The sequence below is a fragment of the Diadema antillarum genome, unplaced genomic scaffold (genome assembly GCF_040938485.1).
Source record: "Diadema antillarum isolate AM-2024a unplaced genomic scaffold, OU_Dant_1.0 seq00000932_RagTag, whole genome shotgun sequence".
In the NCBI taxonomy this organism is placed as follows: Eukaryota; Metazoa; Echinodermata; class Echinoidea; order Diadematoida; family Diadematidae; genus Diadema; species Diadema antillarum.
The window spans coordinates 1,532,734-1,559,970 of NW_027271783.1; the positions used below are offsets into that span (position 1 = coordinate 1,532,734).

Sequence of the window (27,237 nt, forward strand, 5' to 3'; positions counted from 1 at the left end):
ATAAACATGGACAGCAAGATCAACGAATGGAAAGAAATCACTGAAATCGTGATGGTCTCTGAAGGGGTCAAAAAAGTATCAACAATCAAAGTCATCTTTTTTTATTTTAAGTCTAATCTGAATAAAATCTTTACCATCACATTGGTTTGATTTCACTCCATTTGATAAAGTCAAAATTCAACTGAGTGACACTCAAAACAAGAAGATGATTTGATTTCACTCCATGTATTAAAATCAAAATTAATCAAAGTGACACTAAAACAGGAAGATGATTTGATTTCAATCCATTTATCAAAGTCAAATTCAGCTGGGTCACATTCAAACAGGGAGTTGATGTCTTGATACAGCTTTGGACCAGATATTTATTAGATCAAGTGAAAAAGATTGGTCCCAGTAATCACATCATCTGCCTTACATCATTACAATCTGAAACGATGTCAGCAAGTTAGGAGAATGTACAGAAATTGATTTTGTGGTATTTTGAGCCACTTATTGTACTGCAAGCATGGCAGCAGCTTGTTGATCTCACTGTCCTTGTATTGTAGTGCTGATGCCCTTTTGCTTCTGAGCCAACAATGCACGGTATCCCAAAATGGTTCCACGACATTTGCTCCTACGACAATTGCTCCCGCCACAATTGCTCCCACGAAATATCTGCATGCTAAGCCAAACATTAATTCTACCAATAAACATAACCCTAACTCTAATCCTAATCCTTACATCAATCTTAACCTTAAACCCTATCGCAACCCTAACCATAACCCTAAGTCCTTGGAAAAATAAAAATGGAGCAATTGTCACAGGAGCAAATGTTGTGTCATCCCCAAAAGTACCTTATTTTGAGAGAAATTGTCCTCACAAAGTTTAACATCAGGTGTTCCTTTCAAGAACATGTCAGTTCTGATCATACTCCTCATGATGCGCCAGCACAGAAAAGTGCAAGCGTACTCTGGATGACATCCATTTGGTAAAAGCCCACCCAAACTTTGTTAAACTTCACCAGGGCATGTCTCAAAGGCTTACCGGCATTAAATCATGTGGATACATGAATTTTCCATTGAATTTCAAGCACGTAAGAAGAACACGGCATTAAACATCTGACAAATCTGTAGCAGAATATGGCCTAATACCGCAGAGCTGAAAGACCTTTTTTATTGCCATTCTTTGATGCATTACAATGGTTAAACTCTAGACAAGTTATCTCTATTCCTTTATTGCTTCTCTTCTATATATCTCTCTTTTCTCTCTCTTGCATTTTCTGCTTAACTCCAAGCCCAAAAAGATGAGGACATGAGAGGATCCAAGTATTCAATGCCAAAGCCATGACCTCTTCCATGCATCATGTTCCACTATTCAGTCCGGGAGAAAGATAAAGGAAGGATTAGAAATTCTGACATGACCGTTTTATGAAGACTTGATGAAAGAGTAGGGGGGGGGGAGAGAAACTGTGAAAGAGAGGGGAACATCAGGCACCCCTGGATTCTGATGACCTGTCAAAGCTGGAGGAAAAAACTGAAAAATAAAATCCCCCAGCCTCAGGCAAAGCATCCAAAGACTGAATGAGATTCTCGTAACAGACAACAAGGCAGCACAAGCCTCTATTCATACCCTCGTGCCTGTTCCACACGTAGGCCCTCTGCCAGACGACACCACCGCTCAAGACAACTTTAAAGTGACACTCCATACCACGATCAAGACAACTTAAAGTGACACTCCATACCACGATCACGATAGCATTAATAACAGAATAGAGTCAAACAAATAGAAAGGTAGAAATTTCTTCCAACCAGACAGAAAGCAAAAATTGAAAAACTTTTCAATATTCACACATTTTCATAGACAGTGATATTAAATAATGCATAAGTGAGAGTGCGTCAGTGGAGATGTAGCACACTCGAGGGTGCATGCATTATGCACTATTTGTTTTATAAAATTGAACTAAGAACTATTTTTAATTAACCTCTATGGGTAAATACCAGTCAGTCAGCTACGTGTAGAACTTACTCAAGAGCCAAGATGCCCCAAGTAATGTTTAAAACACACTGAAGATGAACTTGTTTACATTGAATTTAATTAATAGAGACTGAACACATGCTTGTAACTGTTGTAACTGATTGAGTGTGCGCTTCTAAAGTATGATGTACGTTGTGACATCAGTGAGCATTGGGTCTTGCACGTTTCTGAAGTATGACGTACGTTGTGACATGTATTAGTACTGGTCATGAGTAGAAACTTATATCCATTGTGCATGTTACGCAAAATGAAAGACTGGTCATGTGACTGCTCTCAGTCAATCATTTGATTAGAATTCATTATTTTTCATAGCAATGACATAATTATGCAAATTAGATAAAGTGATATCATGACCTTTTGGCAAGAATTCAGGAAGGTGGTACAATCTTTGTCCATCCTTTGTCCATGGTCCATAGTTTGTATTGGGCGCCAAGTGTCGCATGGCCTATTTCGCTACGAAACCAGTCATTTCATCAACAAAATGACTGATTTCATACCTAAATAGGCCATGCGACACTTGCCGCCCCATACAAACTATGGTCTTTGTCCATGGTTTACACCATGGACAAAGATTGTTCCACCTTCCTGAATTCGGGCCTACGAGTCTACTATGACCTACACACAAATATCTACTGAATTCCTCTTTTGACATTTTACCAAAGTGAGAAACTTTTACCCTTTGCATCAAATTGTGTTATGGTGCTGTAACACACTAATGATGACATCAAAGGAAAATAATTATAATTGCTTCATTCTCGATACAAAGAAATACGATATTCACAACATTTTTAGCACAAACTCATGGGAGAGTTACTGCTGTAATATTTAGTTGTAATTGCTTCATTCTTGATTAAAACAAAAAATTGATACAACATTTTATTACCCACAAACTCATGGGAGGGTTAGTGGTTGTAACATAATAAAATGTCACTCTATAAAAACATGCCAAGTTTTAGGATCCCATTAACCTGTTAAAGACTACAGTGTAGTCCCAAGTTCAGTATACCCGGGCAGGTGTCAAGGGGAAAAGCATGTTTTAGCAAAATCAGCTCATCCTCGACAGGTTAACTTCTAATCAAGTCCAATTTTGATGAAACTACTGCTAGTCTGTCCATCTGATCATATATTTACGAATCTAAATAAACAGATACAACACAGAAAACAAAAGTGAGCTCAGTTTTCAGGCCTATATGATTCTTTGAAAAAAATCATGAACGAGCAAAGTGTGTCTACTGGACGTATTAAATTATCGAAGTTTTATTCAAGCACACACCACCTTCTGATTTGGGTGGATCTGAAAATGACATGAATGAAATCTGTTCTTTCTCTGAAACTTCCTGTAGTCAGGAAAACTTTAATATGAAGCAATTTGATCAATCTGGAGAGTTTTTTTGTCGCATCGCCGCAAATGATTCAAATATTTCAGAGTGTTTCTTTGATGAATTATTACTTAAAGTTACAGAAAAAATAAAACCCAAATTTTCTTTTTTATCTCTGGAGAAGGCTCTCTTTTAGAGAGAAAAGCCTTCAGGGGAGAGGTAATAATGAGAAATCATTACTGAATGGCATAAATCACTGATCATTAGAGGGAGTGAAATATTGGTCTCAAGATTCATGAAATGTTCTCATTTCAAAAGGGAAAACCAAGGACAGTCGTCAATAGACCTATCTATATGAGCATCTCTGCATCTCCAAGAGAATGTCTCCATTTTTCTTCACTTGCCAGTATGGGCAGCGGGGTCCCTTAAAGGCCATGTACGGTTTGGGGGACTTTGGCAGTGTTTATGCTTCCCCTTTTCAGGCCAGAATCAGCGTTTTGATACACGTTTAGTTCAAAACGCGGTTGCGTCCTTGCTCATTTTGATATAAACGCCGTTTCAAAACTTCGTTTCAAAACGCACAAAATAGTGCGTTTACGACCGGCGTTTCTGACTAATCGTGTTTGATGGGGAAGCATAAACGCAACTCACATCACAAACGCGTTTAAATTACGTCATCTCCATCGCCTTTCCGGTTCACTTGAAATTCGCGCGCCAGGCCAGCTGACCTTGTACTGTGCTGCAAGTGCTGATCCCTCGAGCTCCCTGTTGGTACATTACTGTACATGGTGACAGACATATGTGACCCGCGACAACGGTTTCAGGCAAAAGTCGCAATAGCAAATTTCCTCCTAGGCGGGGTACAAAGATCTTTACCATTATTTTTGTCGATTTGGGTTTTTTGCAGAAATCGAGTCTTTGATATGTTTTCTACATCTACATTAAATTTCATAGCATAAGACTACGTTCTTCCTATCGAAAATGGAATTTTAAGCACCCTATGTTGGATCGCACTCGTCAGTTTCGAGCTTCTTTCGAACGCCGCGCCAATATCCCCAGCGTTGCTACGGCGCAAGGTCTCGCATGCGATTGGCTGGTGCGTCGCACACATTTACATAATTTGGCTTTCGGAGACACCAGTTGCAGCGTTTGGGGAATGCTTCGTCCACGCGTGCATGATTACATGCTCCATTGTTCTTGCTATATATGTGGTTTATACGCTGTAGTGCGTGCTCTTCGTTTGGCTTTCTATCCAAACTATTCTACCGCAATGTTCGACAACGGAAGTGAAACAAATATCATTTAGCACGACATAATCGTGTGAAAAGAAAAAACAATAGTCTTCTTACAAGTACATGTAGTAAAAATTATGACAGCAGACTGACTCAAGGGAAGGTAGATGAGAGGAAAGGAGAGGTCACATGAAACCAGTTATATTCAAATACTACACATCAAGATCGCGCGAAACTAACGTGTCGTGTTTGTTTGTTTGTTTTACTATAATTAACACCACCGGACAAGGCAACATATGCACGGCTTGTAAAAGCAAAACAAACAGGAAGCGTGACCTTTGCCAGCACTGGCATTTTTCTGCCTACAAAAGGGTCGCCAATGATAAAGTCAAATCAACAACAATGAAGACGTGATTTGTAAATGTGTGGATTCGCCACCCGCTCCTGTTATCGTATGCACATGGTCATGGCGTGTGGATGCCATTGCGTAATGCGTGCACCCATACACATGTACACCATACGTGCAATTATCGTATCCGCCATCTTGAAAGACGTAATGGTAAAACAAACCCGAGCGAACCGCATTGTTTTTCGGCTCCATACGCTGAGCTCCTAGGAAGGGTGCCCGGGAAATTTGACGCTCTCAGTGAGCCAATCAGAAGGCAATGTGGTTGCTAGAGGCGGAGCTTAACATCGATTGGCACCATCGTACGGATGGGTGATTCTCACCTCGCATCGCCGCTCGGACATTGTCTTTGAGAAAGAGGTGAATCTTCAAAGCCCGTTTTCTCGCAATTTTGTCAGGCTAACAACTTAAAAAGTGCATTTTATTTCGCTTTCCATGCCCACTTATGGTGCCAAAGAATGCAAGTGTTTTATATCAATGCAAAGCTTAGGAAATGGGCAATGTGATTCAGTGAAAAAATGAATTTTCAAAATTCCTGACTTTTGCCTGAAACCGTTGTCGCCGGTCACATATTAATGCATGAAGAGCTCACTATTATATCATACATTCCAATTTTGTCAACAATTTGTAGATGAAATAAATACTCGTATTTCCTATCATTGTCTACACTTCATGTACGTGTGTATTAGTAAAGCAATCGAAATCTTATTAGACATGCTACGGAACATGAACAATACACACACTCAGGCCAGAACTTCCAAAAAAGCGTGCGCCCCAATTTGACCTGCCTCTGCTGAGGTCAGCAAAGCAATCGCAAACGCTCTCAAACGCTCTCAAACGCAAAGATTATGAAAATATTTCCACTTAATTTTTGCTTTGAGATGATTTCATAGTTTGTACAGTCAGTAGGTTTTCATCAGCTATAAATTGTACAAAAGGGCTAATATCTGATATCTTGGGAAGTTAGGCCATAGTTTAAAACCACACCTTCTGCAGCTCCAAAGATGAAACACAGAAGCAAAGATAAGTAAGTCATTCAATGCTACAGGGCAAACACACAACTGCTTCGTAGTCCAAAGCATGATGCTCATAAATGTTAAAGAAACAGCATTTGGCACGAAAATCCCGATATTTCAGGTTGAGCTGTAGAGCAAACAGGATTTTGTGACCAAACTACAGTATGTCATCTTGGCAGCATGCTGCAACAACTTCATTTCAAATCCCATTATAACCGTGCTATGTGATTGGGGGGCGGGGGAGGGGGGAGGGTTCACAATAGCGGATAATGTCGCAAACTTGGGCAAGGCAATGTAAAACACATGCAGTGACTCTATTTCTCTTCCAAACTCAAACATGGATTCCAGTAATCGTAGAGGCTGGCGGGGAGAAAGGAATTTTGAAAAATCAGTCATTCTCTTGCGGTTATTACAATTTTCGTCATAAAATGTTGCACCTGTTTCTCTACTATTTTTTCTCATGTGTGTCTGTGTGTATGTCATTCAGCAGTAAGTATACAGCTTCATGCATCAAATCTCAAATATGATTTCACTCAGCCTCTTTGATGAAAACATTCCTCCTTCACTTTTAGATGTGACCTGCTGGAAAGCATCAAACGTTGGAGAATGCATGGTTGTCTAGATCAACTCACAACATAGACCTTGATTTCTATTTCTCTAGATAGTCTTAGAGAGTTTTGTGTCACCAGAAATAGCCTTGGTGTAACGATATTCTTATGATACTTCAACACAATTTAGAATGCAAACAAAACACTACGAAGCTAAAAAAAAAAAATGTGTTACGACTGAATAATCTTGAATATCTTACTATATGGAATCCTCAGTTTCAAGACCTGTAAAAGTCTCCTGTAAAGGTTTCTTTTTGTCATATCTGCTCAAATTGGCCTCATTTCAAGGCATGTTTGGAAAATTTGACTTAGAGCAATTCAACAGTTAGTCCTTACATAGGACATTTTTGCTCCACAGCCCACACCTCCAATTTTCTACTGTATACCCCATATATTTAGCAAGTCTAAATTTTCGCAAATCGAGATTTCCCGACAATTTTGCGAGTGGTTAAATTCATGATCATGGAGTACTGTACTGAATGGAGAAATGGATATGTGTGCGTCACATTCATATCAGGATCAGAGTCATTATTTTTGCTTGTCTTTAATCTCGTGAACAGCACCTGACTCGCAAAATTTGCGAAAAATAAAAACCTCGCGAAATATTTGTTGTATACAGTATCTCCTTTCAATGACTTTACAAGGAGATATAACTGGTAAAGATAAAATTTGCCTGGAACAACTAATATTGGTTCTTGGTCCTGCATCAAGCATGTGTGCACACTGGTAGAGGTACATCTGGTCTAGAGAAATTGGCATCGGTTCTCAGTACTGTTCAGCATGTGCTCAAGTCCTGCTGACAGGCAGAAAGTCGTGACTACATGTGCTCAAGTCCTATTGACAGGCAGAAAGTCGCGACTACATGGGGCAAAGTTGAAGACATCACTCCCAAGGAGTAAGCCTTAGCTTTTGATGTGCATTCACGGCGGGGACAGAGCACGTAGATCGGTAGAAGGGCGTCTAGTCATAACATTTGAAACAGTTCAGTACATCCATGAGACTTGGGGGCTTGTGGTGATTTATTGTGCCTAGTACTGTTTTGACTCGGAGCAAGCGGGGCAGAAGAGGAGAGCTTCCTACCAACAGCCTCCATCTTTCAGGAGTTGCCATGACAACTGCACCCCAGAACAGGCTCTATCATCAATTCTTGTATCTGGAAGCATTTTGTCCCTAGTAGGTTCGAGTACGCCTCGCAGGCAAGGATGTTTCATTCCTTTCTAACATAATACTCCTGTAAGTCCTGAAGAGGCTTAGAATGACAATGATCGCACTTTCACATAACCTTTTTGCGGATAGCATACAGACAAATGTTGGGTGTCTACAATTGTTTCAGAAGACAGATGGATGCCGATATTCCATCCCACATCCCAACACAGACAAAATAGTTTCATACAGACAACTTTATCACAAGTTGTCAGTACACAACTGCTCTCAGGCAGTTTAGCATGAGGAGACATACACTTTGGCACTGATTTGAACACAGGATGTGTAATGTTTCACCATATATGTAAATATGTTCAACACTTATTTGCAACAAAAGCAACTGTTTGCGACAAGGAAAACTGTTTTGCAAATTTTCTTGCAACCCTTAACAACCTTTTGCAACCTTTTACGCACCCTGGCGATAGCCAAACTTCCCTATGTTCGCATGTATTCGTCGCTCAGTGAGATAGTCCCTTAAGAGTTCCTGGAACCTAGGCTACGCTCTTGATACTCATAGTCACATGTGCCTATTATGTGTCACCAAAGTATGCTCCATGGCTGATAAGAAAAGTATGCCCTGATGACATCACATCTCAGACTGAAACACAAAATACACATTACATTCCCAATGTCAAGGAGAAATTCTCTCTCTCTCTCTCTCTATTCGGCTGACGTACATCGAGAAAGAAAGTGGGGGCAAAAAATGAGAAAAAGGTTAAAAACAAGACTGGCTGGTGACAGGCCCTCACTTGGTTTGATGCTCACACCCACATTGTTTCGATCCCCTCTTACTCTCCGTTCTGGTCCATTCCACATCATCCTTTTACCCTTCCACTTCAAATACACTCATAATATCTGCATCATCTTCTTTCTCTTTGCTCTCAATCCCTCCCTTTCTCCATTTTCTTTTCCTTGTGCACCTGTTTTTCCTCCCCTTTGCCATCTTATATCATATGTCACCACATTCATTCTCTTCTCCTCTCCTAATTCATTCTCTTGATCATTCTCCTGCTCCCTTTCTATCATTTCTGCTATTTTTCATTCTGATATATTCTTTCTACTCTGTCTCTCTTCCTTCAGTTCTTCCTTTCCTATTTCTTTCAAGGGATTGTACCTCTGTTCTGTCACTCCTGCCTCTCTCCTCCAATCTTTCCTGTTCCTTTGTTTGTTTGTTTGTTTGTTTTTCTCATGCTCCTTGATTCTTCTTGATGTTTTTATATCTCTTCATGGATCCCTGCGCTTCTGCAATAATCATCCTCCTCTCCCTCCTCCTCTTCCTCCATCTTCTCCTTTTCCCCTCCTCTCTTTCCTCTTTTTCCTCCTCCCCTTATTTTCCTCTTCCTCCTCCCCCTACTCTACCTCCTCCTACTCCTTCTCTTCCTCTTCCTCCTTTTCCTCTTCCCTTCTTCCTCCTTCTCTTCATCCTCTCCTTCAATCTTCATCTTCCTCCCCTCTTCTTTCTATCATCCTCATCATCATCATCATCTTTATCCTTATATTCCTCTTCCACCTCTTCCTCTTCCTCATCCTCATATTCATCTTCCTCAGCCTCTTCCTTCTCATCATCATCCTAATCTTCATCCTCATATTCCTCTTCCACCTCTTCCTCTTCCTCCTCATCCTCATCCTCATATTCATCCTCCTCAGCCTCTTCTTCCTCATTATCATCCTAATCTTCATCCTCATATTCCTCCTCTTCCTCCATCTCCTCCTCTCCACACCCATTGACTGTTTTCCTCCAATCCACATCACCATCCCAGTGCATCCTCTGGCTATGTTTACATTCTAACGTTTGACCCCAGCTGACCGCATCCAATTTTCATCACCACAAGGGGCAACATGTTTTTTTCTTCTTCTGTTTTTTCCTCCTTCTTCTTCTTTTCACCAGACACTCATATTCTACTTTGTTGCTATTTTGGTTCCTTGATTTGTTTTTGTTTTATTTTGTTTTGTTTTGTTTTGTTTTTGTTTTTGTTTCATGGGGGAGGTGTGATTGCAGGGATACCAAAGGGAATACTTTATAAGCACTTACGCTAGATCCGACTTTTATGGTAATCTGTAGTTGTATCATGAAAATTGAAAGCTGAAAGGCTGAGAAAATGTGGATGATTGGCTGAAAGGATGCAGGAAAGGAATTTCTCAGTGTTTCTTCATCATCAACATCTTCTCGTCTCCTCATCTCCGACCAACTTATAATCACAGCTTTATGAATAGCTAATGGATTGTCCAATTTTCTCAGAGCTTTTGCTGCTTGGTTTCATCAATTTTCCTACATTTGCTATATCTAAATATTAGTCATCAGGGCCCCATTTTATCAAAAGATAAAATCAATTTTAAATGTCCTTACCACACAGGTTGCCATAGACTTACAGTTGAAATCAACTTTATAATCAATTTTAACTCTTCATAAAACAGGGCCCAGGAAACTTTCCATTTAATTAATTACCATAAACTCACCCTATGGGAGAATTATACTACTGTATTCACCATATTTTTAACACGTCTATAACTTTTCAAGAATCATGACTTTCCGACAATTTCAAAAGTGCTTCAAGTCGCTACGATGGAGTACAATAATTAATGGAGAAATGTATGCATGAATGTCGCATTCATGTCAGGATCAAAGTTGATAATTTATCTTTTTTTTTTTAATTCGCGCATAGTACCAGACTCATGAAATTGGCAAAAATTAAAACCACACGAAATGCCGTATACAGTACCACATAGACAGAGACTTAAAGGACAAGTTCACCTTCATAAACATAAGGATTGAGAGAATGCAGCAATATTAGTAGAACACATCAGTGAAAGTTTGAGGAAAATTGGACAATCGATGCAAAAGTTATGAATTTTTAAAATTTTTGTGTTGGAGCCGCTGGGTGAGGAGACTACTACAGCTTGTAATGGCATATGCGTACAACCGTATAAAGAAAATGTAAAGAAAATTCAACATATTTTCACTTTTTTCGCATAATAAAAGAGCACTTGACTTGCCGCTTTCTAAAGGCAGGGGGAATAATATTACCCATAACATATGTCGGTAACGAGTCAAGGGAATGTGTACTTTTTTCAAAAGATGATATTTTGTGAAATTCTCTTTATATTGTCCTTATATTGTTGTACGCATGTGACATTACACACTGCAGTAGTCTTCTCATCCAGCGGTTACTGCACAAAAACTTCAAAATTCATAACTTTTGAACGGATTGTCTGATTTTCCTCAAACTTTCACTGATGTGTTCTACTAACATTGTTGCATTCTCTCAATCCTTATGTATATGAAGGTGAACTTGTCCTTTAAGATGCGAGTCAGAAATTCAAAAGATCAAGGAGTGAGAGAAACTTTGCACATCCCAGCTTCTACAGAAACTTTCCAACTATTTTCTCTACATGCCTCCGTCAGTCTACCCCTTTCATAGCAGTCAGTCGCTGCACAAATATACTCTGGACATATACCTCCACGCATTTCTATAGGCCTATAATTGATGACCACACATTGCAGTGGATAACCTGTTCAAACAGTGGTCTTGATTTTTTTTTTCTCTTCTTTTTATAGGTCTATTCAGCTCCTGGTACTGGACAAGGAACCTTTTGTACCGACACATTCTGCGTCTCTGAGACATATATTTGCACTTCAAGCATCTCTCTCAATGAAAGTGGAAGCTCTTCCTCTGTCACAGGAGAAAGTGGATCCCCCCCTCCCCACCCCCATCCCCCCCCCCCCACCCCCTTATACCCTCTTCCTTTCTGGTCCCTATTGACAGATTCCCCCTGTATGTACTGACACAGTGTTGTGAAGATTAGTACCTAGAAGGTGGAGGCTCTCTTACTAACAAATTGACCCACTCGTGACCTTTCCTGGAAAATCAACTGCAAGAAATCAACGTCTTTAATTCAACATCTTTGACTCACATGTCCAGAAAGTCCAACAAAAATTTACTGGTCCCTGCACAAGGGACTTTCATTCATCACTTCAAAATAGTGATCACATCGAACTTTCATACTTTAAAGAGATTGTATAGTTTTGGTTGAGTCTTAACTTCAGGTTTTTATCATGTTTTGGTGAGAAACCTCTTATGAAATATGAAAGAGCATGTAATTCCAAGAGGGATTCAACATTTATTTGATGAAAATTGGTTTTGAAATGGCCGAGATATCCAAAACAGAGCAATCATAATAAAGTGTGGGACCCACATTTTATTACGATCATTTTGTTTTACTTTGTTTTTGGATGTTTCAGCTATTCCAAACCCGATTTTTATCAGATAAACTTTGAATTCCTCTTAAAATGGTATGCTCTGTACTATTTCATAAGTGTTTTCTTGGTATCTCGCCAAAAAAGTTAAAGCCCAATTTTCATCTCCACCAATACTGTACGGTGTACCATCCCTTTAATGTGATAATGACAGCAGTCTCAGTGGCTACCTGCAGTTCTATCTCAAAAATTTCAATAATAATGACAATAATAACAAATACGAAAACGAATTTCGCTTACTTTTTTTTTGTGGAGCGGGGTAGTTGTAAACAATTTGGGGTAATAAAGCTTCATTTCCTATCTGTGTAAAGCTTCAAATACACTGTAGGTTTTCATTATAGTTTGAATTAAGCTAGAACTTGTCAATGTGCACATCAACTAAATTTTAGAATATATAATAGCAACCACTGATGAATTTTGATAATAATTTCATAACAAATACATTTTAAGGCACTTAATACAGATGTTTCTAAGCACACAGTTTATGAGAATATTGATATTCAATCTAGATGATATTTTCATCATTTTCATCAAGCTTTTGAACTTTAAGTCTTACAACATTATCACTGATGCTACATGAAAGGGCAAGGTCATCAATTTAAAAGCACATGTGCACTCACACATACAAGCATGCATACAAACATTGTGTGTGAATGTTTGACTGCACAAAGTAAATGGGAACAAAATTCAAGATTTCCTGAGGGTGCTGACACCATAAAATCTTACATCAACTTTTTTATTGCCAAAACAGAAAGAATTAAGCTTTCGCACTTTGTGACAGCTGTCATCTGGTTCAAAACACAAATAAATTTCAACTCACTTCGAGCAATTCACCCCAGGCATGTATCTGGGGCACTGGCATCTTACAAAAATGGCCAGTATTGAACACGTACATCAAAGAATTTTTTCTCATTTTTCTTTAAAAGACAGGTAGTATCACTCCCCCCTTCTTTTGGATCAAGTAAATATTTGTTTACAAAACCCTCTGACATGACATTTTTTACAATTTTGTTTTTCCACATCCTACGAGCACCTCCTCTATTTTTTGAGGTTACAACTGAAAAAAAAGGGTGTTATATCTATATCACAATCTACTTTGTCTCATTCCCTTACAGCCTGTCAACATCTTTACCTGCAAAAACAAATTTATCCACACCTGTTGGTCATATCCATTTTGCACTTAAGCCGATTAAACGCCTGCATTAGCCCAATCAACCTCTTTCTTATGGAAACCATCGGATCAGATCTATCATTCACACCAAAAACTGCACCTCTTTTCGCGTGGCAGAGTTTATATTTTCCGTCATTACGCACGGAGAAAGACACGCAGCTGATTTCATAAGTTTGCCCATTCCATGAATTCTTCAGGGTGCTGTACCCTTTAATAGCGAATAATTTGCCCCAAGCATAAAATGTGCATTCAGTCACTACAAAACTATCAAAAGAATTCATTGATCGGAAAAGTCTGAGAGTAATCAAACGATCCTTCGAAAAAGTGATGTATTTTTAAAGCCAGTGTTACTGCAGTTTATGATGTCAGAATATAAAGGAAATATCATGAGAAATTTCATGATTTCATGTTTTACAAATAGTGCACCTGTCTTCAATTGTTGCTGACATATAAGAATGATACATTTACATGTGTTCCCTCATTACGCTCGGAAATGAAAATATGTTATGATATCTAAAGTCTATGAAGCATACTAGGGAGGGGTGAATTTGATGCCTTATTTCACCAAGCTGAAGATTCTTTTATTCATCCTACACGTGTATCTACCAATAACCTTCTCCATACAACTGTACAGGTCTATTAATCTGTCAAACCAGTTGGTAATTCCAACAGGCACAACATATGCATCCATGCATGTGCCATGTTTAAGGATAAGAAAGATCAATGTTGTAATTCTGCTTACAAACCAAGAAAGAGTACATTCAGCATCATTCAAGAAGTTATAGTACATGATCTAATCGGCTCTAGAGGGCGCAAACAGTAGGAGCTAGCTCTTTCAATTCATGCATGAACGGTTTGGGATATAAATCATACAATATTCTGGTCTTCAATGAGGTATAACACATGTGTGTATGCATTTAAGATGTGGATAAGTGCTTGTGTATAATGTGTGTCAATAAACATTTTGTGTGGATGTGTGAATGTGAGTGATCTCTCAGTGGTTTTGCAAGTTGATGAAGTAGGGTAAATAGCTAAATTGAGTGTCAAATCACAGTAATGCTCTCTATTTATTTGTTTTTGCATAAAATGGAAAAAACCACTTGCTTCCCTGTCTCTACACCAACACATGAGTGAAAGTGGTTTCTAGTAAAAAGAGTTGTTGGTTGCTGCTGAATTTTACAGTAATCAGTCTGGTTCAACCCATCAAGAAACATAAGAATTTCTAATTACTGCATCTAAGGTCAAGCCATTCAAGCTATTAAAAGGCAATCTTCAAAATACACACTCACTGCAAAAATGATACATGGCTAATGATAAAAATCAAATATCCCACTTTATTAACCAGAAAAAAAAATGAATCCACAGCCACACCCAGATTGCTGCTCCCCTGCATCAGTCACCTTCACAGGGATCACACTTTAATACGAGAATACGAATTAATCATACTGCAGTCAGCAAAAAATCAGCTCTCACAATCGCTTCACCTAAAGAATCCTCCTCACTGAGCAGCACTGGAGTAAAGTGGGAGGAGCCACTGCTAAGGGTAATACAATGAGATCAAAGAACTAATCCTCATGTTACACCTCTGTATTCCAACAGCATGCCCCTCCTCCATTCTTTCGCCTCCCACCAATACCACTTGTCCACCATTGTTTCTTTTCACCCCTCTCAAGAAGCCCTGAAATGTGTCTTTCACCCCCTTTCATTGTCCACCTGCAAGTGTCCTAGCGGTGCTGCATGGTTCCTCATGCGCGATTAGAGACCTGCGAAAAATCATTCAGACACCATAACAGATCAGCAACAGGGGCATTTTTCCAGAGCTGCTCTGGCTTCACAAACTTTTATGATACCACCATCTTTGGTCTTCAGCCCACAATAGAAATTAGTCCCCCAATGATCAAAGACCCATACCGCCATATCAGTGTTGAATTCTTCACGAAATAGAAAGGGGAATGGACCTGTTGATTTTCTCCCTTCGTCAAAAAAACCCGATCAAGAAAATTTCTTCCATCTGTTGAACCAGAATCAAAGTCAGAAAAAAAGGTGATGACGTTAACTGTGTGCATGTGAGCTGGGGCGATTAATCTCCCTCGTTTTTGTTCGACAATCAAATTAAGCCGCTTTATGGACCAGAGAGATGGGACTACATTAGTTCCAGGTCCATGAGCGCTGTTGGCGGTATGCTGGTGATGCCTCCAGGACTTTGACCTTGTTGCCAACATAAAGTGCAAGGTCACCGAAAACTCTGACTCTGAACTACAATAAGGTCAAATAAAGAAAGAGAACGGGCTAAAATCGAGGGGGAAAAATCTTTGCGTTAAAACCATCTCGCAAGAGAGAAATCTTGAGAACTTGGCATAATTTTGAAATGCCAGGTTAAACATTTATGAGTAGAAATAATTCATGTTTCAACTTTTCTCCAATGTTGAATCATTAACATACAATTCATGACAGTGAAGCCATGATTCATTCCTGTATAAATAGATTTCATCCTATTGACTACAAAACCTACCTATTATGCCGCAAGCTTACAAGCTTGTAGTGAGCTTGTCTAATATTTGAATATAATTTGCTCATTTCTGATTGGTCAATTTGGTCTCCTAATTTGCATTTTGGAACTCTGCAAGGTTCCATGGGCCTTCCAATTATCAAAAGTCATCAAATGGTTTGATTTTGACAGAGCATTAATGTATTATGTCTACTGTTGCTCTTAGCTACTTGCTTAGGAATGTGAAATAAATCACTCCCTTCATTCTTTTTTTAAATTTATTTATATGTTTTATTGATTTCAACCATTGGCATACAATTCTTAGTGGCACACTACGAAATAGACTATTTCTGTCATTCATCACAATTTCTCGATGTTTCTTTTCAAACAGCCTAGTAATGAGGCATTTCATACCCATGCTTCCTCTAATTACCTTCCACAGGCAAGAATTCACTTACTGTAAAAGTGGAAATTTTCACGCATTTCGCGCAACCAGAAACTAGCACAAAAATGAAAGCACATGAATATTTTTGCTTGCTGTATGTTCCAGGAGTGGCTGTCTTGATTCCCCAGAATTAAAAACACACAAAACTCTCCTTGCCCCACTGAGCATAAAAAATTAATCGTGCGAAAATATCCACTTTTACAAGTAGTTGTTCTATGTCCGGCAAGTCTCCGGCAAGCTTTGTGGTGGTTAAGGGCAACTTTTGTGAACAAAGCATGCAGAAAATCTGAATACATTACAGAACTGATCTATTGTAAATATTCATTAAAATTCATTCAAAAGATGATCAGACAAGTGTTGAACTTATTTCATTGATTATCACGAGTGAGCAAGTTAGCCTTTTACAAAAGTAAAAATTGCCGCCAAACCCTTGGGGGGAAAACCCTTGTTTATGAAATGTCATGACTACACACGGTACAACACCCTTGAAGATACCGCTAATTAACATGGAATGTGCATCATGTTGCTATAAAATGTGTTTACTGTTTACGCTCATTGCCTCTCCTCATATGCAACAATCTTTTCTCCAACGATCTATTCTCGTAAATCAGGATCCTGTCTTACATCCATTCACCATGGCTAATGGAGGGCTTCGACGTGGATAAAGTGTCGACCTGTATGTTATCTGGTTGGCGCATCTTTTAGCCGTCTCCACCGATCACAATGTCCTGAATCCTATCACCCTCCCCCATCAGCATATCACTGACAGTTATTCCTTTGCTATTTCAATGCCACCGACCAGCCGCTAGGTCAGAGGTCAACCTAGACTTCTGGTTCAACACGGACCATTGTGTCCTGGGTGTATTCAATTCCATTGCATGCCTTCAAGCTGTTTTTTACCTTCTGGGTTTTTTTTTTTCCCCTACAAAAATTACCCATCCTTTCTTTCTCATTTATGAATTTTTCTTTATATTTCAAACTGCAAGTAGCCATGAGGGTATGATTCACCATTTGTTCTTAACCTGCACATATGAGTGAATTTTGTAATCACATATACCCTTCCATGCTTCGAGACTTCTTTTAACACTATTGAAAGCCCACCACAAATGCAGCATAAGTACCTGATTCTCTGGGGCCTTGTACGAGAAGAGAAAAGGAGATGATGTAAAGTTCAAATAATTGATAAGCTCAGTACAGTTATATTTCCACTTGGGACAAAAACAAAAAACAAAACAAAACAAAACATATTTCCCTCACTGAGATCTACCATTTATCTTAGAAAACTTGTAAGCTTTTAGGACATATCAAGTTTGAATGACAACATTTTAATATCAAATGTGACCCGCTGAAATGCTAACCCTAAGACCGCACAGACATTATAACTGAATTATGCACAAAAAAGGTAATTAGGCTGAAAAATAAAAGAGTTTAAAGCATGATATTGGTACAAAAATTAAGAGTTTAAGATCTAAACTACCTCCGGTACGAATGTCAAAATCTGAAAATGCTTCTAAACTGGAAATTTTTCATTTGTAAGTCGCTGTAGTTTGCTCAATTAAAACATGTTAAAATGACTATAAATCTTCTACACATTTCCCCTTCTACAGGAATGGTATTGCACATTTCATTTCTTTTGTGCGGGGGGGGGGGGGGGGGGAGTGATTATGAAGGTAAATTATCTGAAAAATTATCTTTGGAATAAATGATAAACAACATGCAAATTCAACTGAACAGATGGCAAGCAGAAAAGAATCACTACAGATCACTTGATCATCGATAAAATGGACAAAAAAAAAATCACTGGTTGGTCGAATTCTTTGTTCCAAATTGAGTAATGTTTACTCGTCTTGAATAGTTTCACATCCGTTCACGCCAGAAGAGAATCGCAGACTTTAAATCCTACACTTTGGGATTCTTTACGAAGGAGTGGTCACGCCCGTGGCATAAAGTGACAAGGAAACGCAAAGCAACATCTGGGCGCGCCGACCTCTGGATGTATTTTGATCTTGGTGCCTCATACAGGGATCATCGCACAACACACACACATGGTGATGTTTACATATTTCTGCCACATCCCGCAAGCTTGTGATGGACAGAAATAGACCCTACGATTGTGTTTACAGTAATGGTATTAAGTTATACACATGTCATTCAAATCTTTAATCATATTCCTTTGCATCACAGCAAAACTCATGCACTGATTTCCGAGAACTTGATCATAAACAGGAACACTTTTAGAGATTTTTCATCTTGTCAAAATCTACGTGACAACATGTGCAGACACTGGGAGGATTTTTCTTCCAGTCAAACATTCTTTTTCAAAAAACGAAGATTAATATTTATAAAGTAAGTAGTCGCATTCAAACACAACCAAAAATTAACTATTTTTTATTATTTAATCAATCTGCGGTACGATGATAACTGTTAGGCCTAATTCTTGTATGAGGACACAAAAAGAGATCATTATTTCTCTGATATTTGTTTTGAGCACAATCACAAAACATATATGTTGCTTTCTAAGACATGGTGCAACATTTTTTTAAACAAACAGATGAAGCATGAAGTAACTGTACAGCCCAGACGATGTGGCAGCTATTTGAAATGAGACATAATTTCCTATGTTTAATGAACTCTTGGAAAAGCCAGGATAGAAACACCCCTCCCCCCCCCCCTTAAATTCCTGCCTATCAATAGGAGCATTGCATGGAATTCAACCTACAGTCAAAACAAGACAGTGACATGTTTTCAAATTTCAAAACAGTGTCAATTGAGGACATGGCAAGTACTATAAATCATCAGTCTTCAAATGCAACATACAAGAATGCTTGTATTGATTGAATGTCAAATGAATGTCAAAAATGTGCATTGTACAATGCAGAACATGATATATATTTCGTGTGTAAACACTCGTGCATGAACAATGCAAGTCTACTGCAATAGGAAATACTTGCCATTTGTTATTCAAAATACCTCAAATGTAAAGTATGCAGAATATTATTCTTAAAGTGTGCTGTCAAAAAAGGAAAAACTTAGTATCAATTTTAGACACTGTAATGAACAACAGAATATTAAGAGAAAATGTTAAATATATTTGAGGTAGACATAAATGCCATGTCAAATGACTTTAAAGAACCATGGGCGTACATACTCGAGCAGGATTCGAACCCACGACCTCCTGATCACCGGACAGGCGTCATCTCCACTAGACCACCGAGCTTTCGCCCGACAGCAAGTGTTGGTTCTAATCCTTATAGCATGCAGCGGGTACTGCTTTGTTTTACGTCGATGTAGGGCAATTTGTCAATCAGTTGCAATGAAAACATCTAGACGGAAGAACTTCATAAAAAAATTTGGATGACTTTAAAGAAATTGGAAAGTCTTAAAGGGGATGGCTAGTACAGTAACTGATCAGTGGGAATCAATGGGAATGCCGGGGGATGATTGTTCCAATCCCTGTGGGATTCATTTAAGAGTACATTATATATATTGTTGTGTGAAAATTATTTGCTTCAGAATGGTCTCATATTCAAGTGATGTGCAGTTCAATGTTTCCAGGGCAGTTAACAGCCGTTAACGATCGCCCCGACACTGTAGAGGCATGCTAATGTGGAAACATTGAACTGCACATTACTTGAATATGAGACCATTCTGAAGCAAATAATTTTCACACAACAATAGATATATAATGTACTCTTAAATGAATTCCAAAAGGATTGGAACAATCATCCCCCAGCATTCCCACTGATTCCCACTGATCAGTGACTAGCCATCCCCTTTAAACTTTTCCATTTATTCATGCTGATCTTCTGCTTGTCTTTTCGCAATCTCAATTTTCTCTTGGGTTAATTCTCTGTGTATAAAATAAGCTTGTAAAATTTGTTAAAGTTATAGTCTGTTCACAAGGTATGTAAATGGGTCAGAAAAAGCAATAAATTTGAATACATTTGCAAATGGGAGACAGCTTTCATATGAATGGAAATCACCCAGTTATCTACTTTATGGAAAGTTTATAGCAAAGCTTACACAAACCCTGGCTCTCCCTCCCATAAAAGTGCACAGCTGAGCAAAAATGGGGCACAGTGGCCGCAAGCAATGACTCTCCTGATAGTGATATGATTGATGAAATTTAGCGCAATCTTTTTCAAGACCACTGAAGGCTGATAAAATGATTAAAAGAAGAAGCATAAAGGGAAAGACTGCCCTGAATTCATGCCTTCATGGACATTGGTTACAGTGTTAAAGATGCATACCCCCTTTCTTTACCCCTCCATTCAGTAGGGCTAAACAGTTGGTGCATGTGCATTGTCCCATAGCGATGTGCACAAATTAATCCCATTTGGACAAATGGGAACGGCATTCATCTCGCTGATAGAAATGAAAATAACACAGGTGAACCAGTTCTCCTAATAATTACCAGAACAACTGGCTTCACTTGAGTAGAGCGGATTCTTGCGGCAGTTGGGTCTCTGAGTGAAAGATTTCGGTTCATCTTTCTATCCCCACCTCCCCCCAAAAAAGAAATGACAAAAACCTGATCGATTCACCTTATCTGATCTTGGGTAGCAACGGCCTGGAACCAACTTAAAGGAAGAATAAAAATAGTCACATTAGAAGCCAGGGGCACCTATAGAAGATATAGGGGATTCTTCTAGGGGCAGGCGCAAATAAGCTGTGCCCAAAAACTGAGCAGATACGGAAGAGTAGCGCGACGAAAATAAACGACAGATTCAGCGGAATGAAAGGTGAGAGTGATAATGACGACCCAGGAGTGCCTTGGATTTGGACAAAGAGGATGTATTCAGCACCGACACGCCCACGAACTGGTATTTCGCAACAGCTTCCCAAAAAGGGAATCGGCTACACAAAACTTGATTCCGGCCTGATAATTTGAACTGCTGATGGCAAACAACGGGAATGAGAGAATGTTATCAGCACTTCATCAACAAATATCACACAAAAGAGAGGTAAATCCCCCTATTCAACCTCCATGAATTGACAAGCCCTTTCAAAGATGTCTCCAACTTGATCCCCTCACTGTCATTTCTCTACGCTGACTGCGCTCGCCTGTATTCGGCGGCCTTCTTGACGCGATGTCGTCCACAGCTAATGAACACGCATCATTCATTAATGGATGTCTTTACAATGTCAAAGGAATGCTTGTAATACTTGAGATGGTAAGTGAGTGATGGTAGGTGGTGGAGAAAAGGATATCAATCTAAAAACCTTAAGAATGATCCTCTAATTCTGAGTTCAAAGACAAGAGACCCGGGGGGTCTCATGCTCACCTGAGTATCAGAATAAGTTCACCTTTCACCGAGTCTTACAGACTATTACCTGAGAACATTATGGGGGAGGGGGGCAGCTTTGAGGGCTTCTATGGGCATGATGTTCATTTGGATTCCATCATATTCTATCTAGTATCTATTTCTATGTAGAGAATTTGACCATGCATTTTTAAAATGACGACAAAGTGTAAAAACTGGCTCCCTATTTCTTCCCATTTACACACCAGAGAACAGATGCCAAACAATGAGTAATCGCAATTTTTGGCTCAGGTGAGCTAAAAAGTCTGAATTGAGAGTACGAGAAAAGCGTACATGGAATTACTCAGTATCCGTTTGTGTATAAACCCATCATGCAAGAAAAAGAAAAGAAAAAGAATATCAAATCTACATGTGATACAGCTAAGCACACTTTTAGCATGAAATGAAAATGTGATTGTGCTTGCAATGCCACAATGACACAATCTTTTCCAGACAAAAATTTTCTGACTGAATCAGAATTTTTTCAATGAAATCATGACTCACATCAGCTGGCATTCATTGCCTTCAAGAAAAAAACAAATCTATGAGACTGCTTGTCAAGAAATATTCTATTGGCATCAGAACAACAGTTATGACTATATTCATGGAAATTTTACTGAGTTCTGAAGCCAGGGTAATGTACAGTTCAGTTACTTTCTTATTTCAGGTCTGAGTTTGATAAACCCTCTGCTACTGTAAAAGTGGAAATCTTTTTGCATTTCGCACAACCAGAAGCCAGCACATAAATAAAAGCATCCAAATATTTTTGCTTGCCATACATTTTTTATGTTCCAGTACACTGTAGTTCATATCTTCATTCCACAGAATTAAGAACACACCAAACTCATCTTCCCTCGCCAAGCGTGAAAAATTATTCACACAAAAATATCCACTTCCAAAGTATTCCATTCATCTGTCTGATTTTTCTAATGTCATTACGGTAAACTTGAACAGCAGATATCAACTCTGAAAGTAGAAGTATGAGTGGGGAGCTTTGAAATTCAACCCTCTGTATGCTTTGAGTTTTGATTGGCATAGGAAACCCCATAGCATTGTATGCACTGTCAGAAGTTACAGGCACAATAAGGGTTAACCAGTGTCAAAGATGAATGGGCAGGTAAAATTCCTGAATACCATTCTGTCCCCCCCGCCCCCCCCCCCCCCCCCCCCCCCCCCGAAAAAAGGGTATTTCAAATAAAAATGTGGCACTTTTTTCAACCATTGTCCTAAAAATAAATCATAAAACGTTTGCTTGCTTGCATCAGATTCAGGTTAGAAAAGTGAGCACGAAACTCAATCACCAATTTGAAACGTTGTCAAGGTATACACAGAAAGGTATTACACATTTATAGTACAGTTATATCACAGATTTGACAGAATGCAGACACAACAATCCCAAACAAACTGCATATTTCTATGGCATATCAACTGAGCTGTCTCCACTATTACCCTAGGCTATCTCTGTTTTTACCAGATACTCAAAGGGGCACCCACTCCCGCTCTATTCCTCCCCCCCCCCCTTATTGTGATCTCTAGGGTATATTTCTCTCTCCCCCTCTTCCTCCCTATTTTTCTCTTCCTATCTCTATGAAAATGCAAAAATTCGGGAATCTTTGTAAATGCTATCCATGACCCAATCTCGACCTGAAACCAATTCTCCCCATTCTTTTCCATGAAGTATGCCATTATCTTGTCATGACACAGCAGCCAACTTCTGGCCATTCCTCAGAATCTTTTGTAAACTTCTTGAGAAGAATAGGAGCAGACTGTGCATGTGGGTTGGCGCATTGCTTTCTAAAATCCATTGCAATAGCAACAACAATGTGTCCACAAGAAAATATGCTTTTTCTATGCAAAAAGACTTCCAACAGACCAGTGAACTACTCTCTCAAAAGGAGCGAAAAAAGGAGGAAGAAGGAGAATTAAACACAAAATGAACGATGACAAACGATCCTGCCACAGATCAAAGGCATCCATTGTCAGGAAATGGCAAAACATTTTTTATAGCTGAAAAATTTGAATGTAACTGACGCTATTCATTTTTTGTGGAACGAGATCAAACTGATAGGGCAAGTTTCCTTGAGGACAGACGCAAATGAAAGGATGAGGAAGAACATCAGAGAAAGAGAGAGAACGTGAGAGATACATAAAGATACAGGAAGATACAGAAAGATACAGAAAGAAGTACAGAAGCATGAAGTACAGATGTCGCAAATGCCAACTGGCGTATTTCGCCATGGATGATGGATGCAAATAAAGAGCTAGTGTAACTGACAATCAGCTATTAACACATGGCAAGAAATCTTACATGCTTTTCCACAAGAGCATTGTTTAGAAAACGTTTCCCGTTTGACAAATCTGAAATGCGTGGTCCTACGTGCATGAAGTATTCTCTGATGTAAAGATGAAGCTTTGACAACTAGAAGTGATAATAATCATTAAAGGGGCATAGTCCCGGTAGTGTAGAGGGCGCTGTTGATGATACTGCCGATCACCGTTAGCATTGATACGAAGATTACCGAAGTTGAGCTGTCATCAAGAGTAAAGTGTGTAGGTGTTGCCAAGTAACGTTGCCTTAGTTGTCTTCTCTGCGCATCGTGCAGTCTGTAGTAATGCCAGGGTGCGTGCATATGTGCTTGTTATTATGACATCACAAAAGAAGTTTGCTAAAGCTGTCATCCCCCTCAGCCGAATCATGAGCCGAACTGAGATCGGACCACTGACTACAGCGGTTCAGACTTCTTCGGACTCGGGGAAGTGGGACAAAGCGTAAGAGCTAAAAAGGAGTTGATAGCGTAGGTCTCTATAGGAAGCTTGCGCCGCGTGCCCGCGTACGCATTTGACTAAAACACCGCGACCATGCACCTTTAAAATGTTTCAAGCAAGTGAAAATCTGTGAATGTACCCACTTCACCTTATTCAGGTTTTCTTGCTGACAGTATTGTAGATTTAAAAGAACTTTGGAAATGTTTCTATTAGATATTATTCCTACCAACTCTTTACTTCAAGATAAAACATCAGCTCCAGAAAGGTTCATGGAAAGTATTCTATGAACATTGTGGTCCTTGGTTCTCAGTCTATACTGATCATATCTGAATCACACATGCCTCCTCACTAAAAAACAAGTACTTACAAGAATGTTTGACGCTTTTCTCTCGAAATATGCTCGTTACTTCTAAATCAAATTGATTAATTTGCACAAAAACAACAAAACCGTCACATTTCTGCAAAAGCTGACAGGCTGAATTCTACTTTGTATACACATTTCATGGGTAAATGGGGTGGTTTGTTGGATCAAATGGAAATCATGTCTTACCCTTATTCTTTTCAAAGTGACTGCCATCTCCATAGCTACTATTCGCATCTCCTTCCCGGTTCTGTTGCAGTCCATTTTTTAGCACCTCCGGCGGTTTGCCGTTAGTGACGGCACAGCTCTGCGATGAGAGAGCCGGAAGGGGTTCCACGTTCCCACAATAGCCCCCATCCGTCTGCTCTAACCCTTCCTGCTTGATTGTCCGCATTTGGGGAACGGGTGTCTGCGAGGCGGAGGGCGGGCAGGGCGTGCCGCTCTGCACGCGGATGGGCGGGATCGGCCGGTCTCCATGTGCCCCCAGCCCCATCTGAGTCTGGCCAGCAAGGGGCGGGGACGAGTCCGGAGGGGTACAACCCAGGGCGTGTCCGTTGCCGATCAGGCTCTCGCTGTCGCTTCCTGGTGAGTGATGTTGATCTTGCTGCTCGTGGCTACTCATTGTTGCATTTGAAGATCTGTGGAGAGACATTGGGATAAAGAGAGAAACAAATTTAATATCAGACACACCATACATTTTGTACACCAACCTATAAAGGCGTGGTAATTTCCAGGTCCAAAGACGTGTTTGCAACTCCCCTACAACGTATACAAATTAGCTGAGAAATCACATCATCAACTCACACCTCTCCCAATAGTTTGTGCAAAAATAAGAAATAAAATCAACTGTTTTTTAGTTTGTAATGAAGCAAGTAAGACTTTTTCACACACATACAAAAAAAAATAATAATCTGGTTTACATCAAAATGATGAAATGCCGAATTCTACTGTATTCTTACTTCTGCAGCAATTTTGAAGAAACTTGTACCATCATTTCAAAAGGCCAATTTGAGCATGGGATGAAATTGTAGTTTAACCAAGAACTTACAACTCATGACAACTGGAAAGGAGACTAACTTTTCCTGTGAAAACAAAGCAATCCTCCTTAAATAGGTACCAGCACACAAACTTTTATTGAGCACTCTTCATTTTAATTTCAGTTCTGTATTACAAAATAATATGGTTGGGTGGAATATTTCCTGGCCAAAATCACAACCTTTACTCTGATTTGCTTTTGGTGGATGGAAACTGCATTTCTATTAAATTTTTAGGTCACAAGTCATTACTCATAAAAAATTGATTTCCCAGAGCAACAACAACACATCTTTATGAGCAGATGGCAAAAAGAGATAGTGCTGCTTAAGTGAATTTCAATAAAAGAAAAACAAAACAATGAAATGCAGAATGAAAGATGAATTGATTTTTCTTCTTTTGCCGCGAGTCATTTTCTTATCATTTTTCTTGCTTATTGTAGTAAAACTCTACAAATCTTGTATTGAATTCAAAAGCAGCAGTACAGATTCCAATAGTCAAGATGACCGCTACGGTGGAGGGTTCACACCGTTGATCCACTTCTGTAGCAAAGTCCTACATCTATGCAGAGCAAGTGAGAAACGGACAGCGGCAAAAGAAAGGATGCATTGTCCGGAGGCAATAGACGGACACAAGCTCTGGACAATGGACACAACAATGGGACAGAATATCCAGGACAAATAGAGGGTCAGTCAGTTAAAGCCACGACAGGACGGACGGCACGCACTAGTGTCCAGTCCCACCTTTGAGACTCCTACGATACACACACTCCACAGCTGGGTGTTGAGCAAAACTGGACAAAAGTTACCAAAGTTGTCATGATTTCACTGACAAAATGGTCATCTACACCCAGGTTTCTATGGGCAATAATACGATGGTCATCTTGGTCACATGATTGCACCTGAGTCATTGTCAACGCAATACTTTTCTTACCCATTACTGATGCATTATTATCAATTATATTATTAATTTCTCATCACCTAGACATGATAAAGACATTGAGGGGTGCAGGGGATAAGACTATAGATGCTAATGTCCCATTTTAACGCACTCACTTAAACTTGGTATAAACCTTTGCTCAATTTTCCAATACTAAATTATATTCATTTCTGGTCAGTTTTCTTCTGTTTACGTTTGTTACATACTCAAAAAGCTGCATCACTTCGGTGATCACTTGCATTTATCCCCACGTTGAATTATCCTTCGGGTTTATGCCAGGTTTAAGTGCGTGCATGTGTGTCACACACAAAGCACACTCCTATAGCTTCTGACCATCACAGCATTGAGAATTTAGGGTTTCTGGGATGAACACTGAACTAGGGCTTTCTATAGCTCAGTTGGTAGAGCACCGGGCTAGCAATCCAGAGGTCTCGGGTTCGAATCCCGATGGAATCCCATCTTTTTTTTTTTGCTCAACTTTCTATGTTTGACGACATATTATAAAGGGCTTTTTACACTTGTAAATTTTTGCTTAGCCCCATACCAACGGTGGGGCTAAGGGGGGGCCTTAGCCCCACCGTTGGTACGGGACTATCCTTAGCCCACTTTCTGTTTACACTCGTTTTTGCCAAAGTGGGCTAGCCCCACCGATAGTCCGGTACTATCTGGCCTTGCAAAAT

At 39.4% G+C, this 27,237-nt stretch overlaps 1 protein-coding gene across 1 annotated transcript in view; it reads right to left on the reverse strand.

Moving 5' to 3' along the window:
- The window catches only part of LOC139741535 (zinc finger protein GLIS3-like), a 146,106-nt gene extending 121,123 nt beyond the window's left edge, over positions 1 to 24,983 (reverse strand). The window contains exon 1 of the mRNA XM_071652113.1: positions 24,776 to 24,983. Within this exon, the coding sequence (XP_071508214.1) occupies positions 24,776 to 24,980 (205 nt within the window). The 5' untranslated portion in view covers positions 24,981 to 24,983. The remainder of the gene's footprint in view (positions 1 to 24,775) is intronic.
- Between the last annotated feature and the right edge of the window lie 2,254 nt (positions 24,984 to 27,237).